Source organism: Haliotis asinina, chromosome 14 (assembly GCF_037392515.1).
Source record: "Haliotis asinina isolate JCU_RB_2024 chromosome 14, JCU_Hal_asi_v2, whole genome shotgun sequence".
Taxonomy (NCBI): Eukaryota; Metazoa; Mollusca; class Gastropoda; order Lepetellida; family Haliotidae; genus Haliotis; species Haliotis asinina.
In genome coordinates this window covers 46,498,987-46,501,598 of record NC_090293.1, presented here as the reverse complement: position 1 = coordinate 46,501,598, position 2,612 = coordinate 46,498,987, and the positions used below count along the sequence as shown (strand labels likewise).

Below are 2,612 nucleotides of genomic sequence, written 5' to 3'. Positions count from 1 at the left end.
AGACCAAGGAGCTGACGCCATGGGCACCTTCTTCTTGGACTCGGGAACCGGGCAGCTGAAAGTTACCTCCCCTGTTGATGCAGACACACTGACAGGTGGCGCTACATTTTACGACATAACAATCCAGGCCTCGGATTGCTGTTCCAGTAATGTTCAGGCGTCCTTCAAGATCAACGTCGTTGGGGAGAACGACAACGCTCCCTCGTTTTCAGAGGTTTCCTACAAAACTCAATTATCCGAGGATGCTGCAATAGACAAGGTCGTCCTTGACCTTCAAGCAACTGACGCCGATGGGGACGATTTGGAGTACACGTTGCTCGGAAACGAGAATGAACTCTTCCATTACATATCGCCTACGCTTATTGTTTTTCGGCCTTTAGATTATGAAACGGAACGATCTTTTTCCCTTACATTAAGGTGATATTTTGTTGTTATATTTGTCGATTTTACACGTGTCAAGTCAAGCATGTCTAAAACACAAAGGTTTTGAAAAATGTTTTTGTCAAGTATCTGATTATTGCAATGAGTGCATGAGTTTTGTTTTACGCCGCGCTCAGCAATTTTCCAGTTATACGGCGGCGGTCTGTAAATTATCGAGTCTGGACCAGACAATCCAGTGGTCAACAGCATGAACATCAATATGAGCAACTGGGAACCGATGACACATGTCAACAAAATCGGCGAGCCTGACCACCCGTTTACGTTAGTCGCCTCTCACGACAAGCAGAGTCGCCTTTTATGACAAGTATGGGTTGCTGAAGGCCTATTTTACCCCGGACCGTCACGGGTTCTGTTTGTTGTATAACTAGCATACAATTCAAATGCTGTAAAATGGTATAAGTGAGGTTTTTTTTTTGTTTTCTTAATTCAGAGCGAGTGATGGCAAACACGAGACAGATGTCCCCATTGTCATCAACATCATGAACGTCATCGACGAAGTGCCCAAGCTCACTGTGAACACACCCATCTCCCTTCCAGAAGAACAGCCTTTAGAGACGAAGCTAGGGTTCGTGTATGACGTGACAGATAGGGATGAGAACGACAACCTCACCTACAACCTTGAAGGTGCGTGCATGTTTTCAGAGGGATGTTTTGTTTCAGAAAAGATTTTGCTTTCATTATTCATAGAGCTTGCAAACACATGTAAGAACTACACCAACGTTTATTTTGCTTTCACGCAATATCACGGCGTGGGATACCAGAAATGGGCGTTAGGCATTGTCCCTATGTATGGAATCGAATCCGGGTCTTCGGGATGGCGAGTGAACGCTTTAACCCCTAGGCTACCCCACCGCCCTAATGCACCATGATCCTTTCATGGGTCGTACCTCTTTCCCGGCACCTGGTTGGCGTGGATCCGATTCTGGCCCAATGCATACAGTTTCGCAAGAAGCGAGTAACTGAATGGGGTAGTGAGGCTCGTTGACGCATGCCATCGTATTCCATTTCCATTGATCGATGTCCATGATCACTGGATGGTCTGGTCCAGACTCAGTTATGTACAGACCGTTGCCATGCCGCTGGAATATTTGCCGAGTGCGGATTTACACAACAAACCAAACCAAACACTGCACTGGAAACCTTGATTTTGAACAGTACTGTTCGGATGTAGAGGTTTTATTTGTATATAGTCGAAAAACGAACCATCTGTGCCTAGTTTTCAGACGCGAACCAAGCCAACGTTTTCGTGAAAGCCCAATAGGTTGCAGTCCTTTATATTTTGATGGTATTTTGGGTATTTTGGTCAAAAACAAAAGTTTATATTTCTGAAGCATAAATCATGTGTAAACTCGTTTTTTTAATAATGGAAGCTACGCCTCTGGCCTTATGTCCCAGCTGCACCACGATACATAAGTCGTTGGTTCGAATCCCAGGTCGTCACCGATGATGGTTTGTCACATCCCCATTTTTATTTGAATGAGTAGCACCTGCGTCCAGCATCCACACGAGCGTCATTTTCGGATCCTGGTGAGCATTCTTGTCATTTCGAGCACTAGGGGGCGGGGGAGTAGCCTATTTCTAGTGGTTAAAGTGAGTGAGTTTTGTTATACGCCGCACTCCAGCTATATGGCGGCGGTCTGTAAGTAAGAGCATCTGGAACATTTGCGCAATTGCAACCGATGACATGTGTCAACCAAGCCAGCGAGCGTGACCACCCGAGCGTGACCAACAATGGTACAACTTGTGAATCCTATTTCTGGTGTCCCACTCCTTGATATTGCTGGAATGTTGGTAAAAGCGACGTAAAGCTAAACTCATTCACTCACTCTCACACCAGAGCGTAATCTCTTCATTGTACCGTGTATTTTGAGAATGGTCAAGCTTTTAGTTTCCGTTTCATTCCTGACAAGGCTGTATTGTCTTCTACAGGTAGCGGGAGTTCCTACTTCAGTATTGATCCTTCAACAGGCGTGATATCTGTGGCCCAGAGAATAGACAGAGAGGACGGTTTGACTTCTATCACAGACGTGACCTTGAAGGTAACCGACTCAGGAGGTAACGTGGCGTCAGAGGCTCTCACATTCGACATCGTGGACATCAACGACAACAGTCCTCAGTTCAGCAGCGACGTCGTGTACGTTAATGTGTCAGAGAACACAGCATACGGTTAG

General features: G+C 45.8%; 1 protein-coding gene across 1 annotated transcript in view; it reads left to right on the top strand.

Moving 5' to 3' along the window:
• Positions 1-2,612, top strand: part of LOC137260835 (cadherin EGF LAG seven-pass G-type receptor fmi-1-like) — a 10,776-nt gene extending 8,164 nt beyond the window's left edge. The window contains exons 8-10 of the mRNA XM_067798395.1: positions 3-306; positions 872-1,065; positions 2,371-2,612. Of these exons, the coding sequence (XP_067654496.1) occupies positions 3-306; positions 872-1,065; positions 2,371-2,612 (740 nt within the window). The remainder of the gene's footprint in view (positions 1-2; positions 307-871; positions 1,066-2,370) is intronic.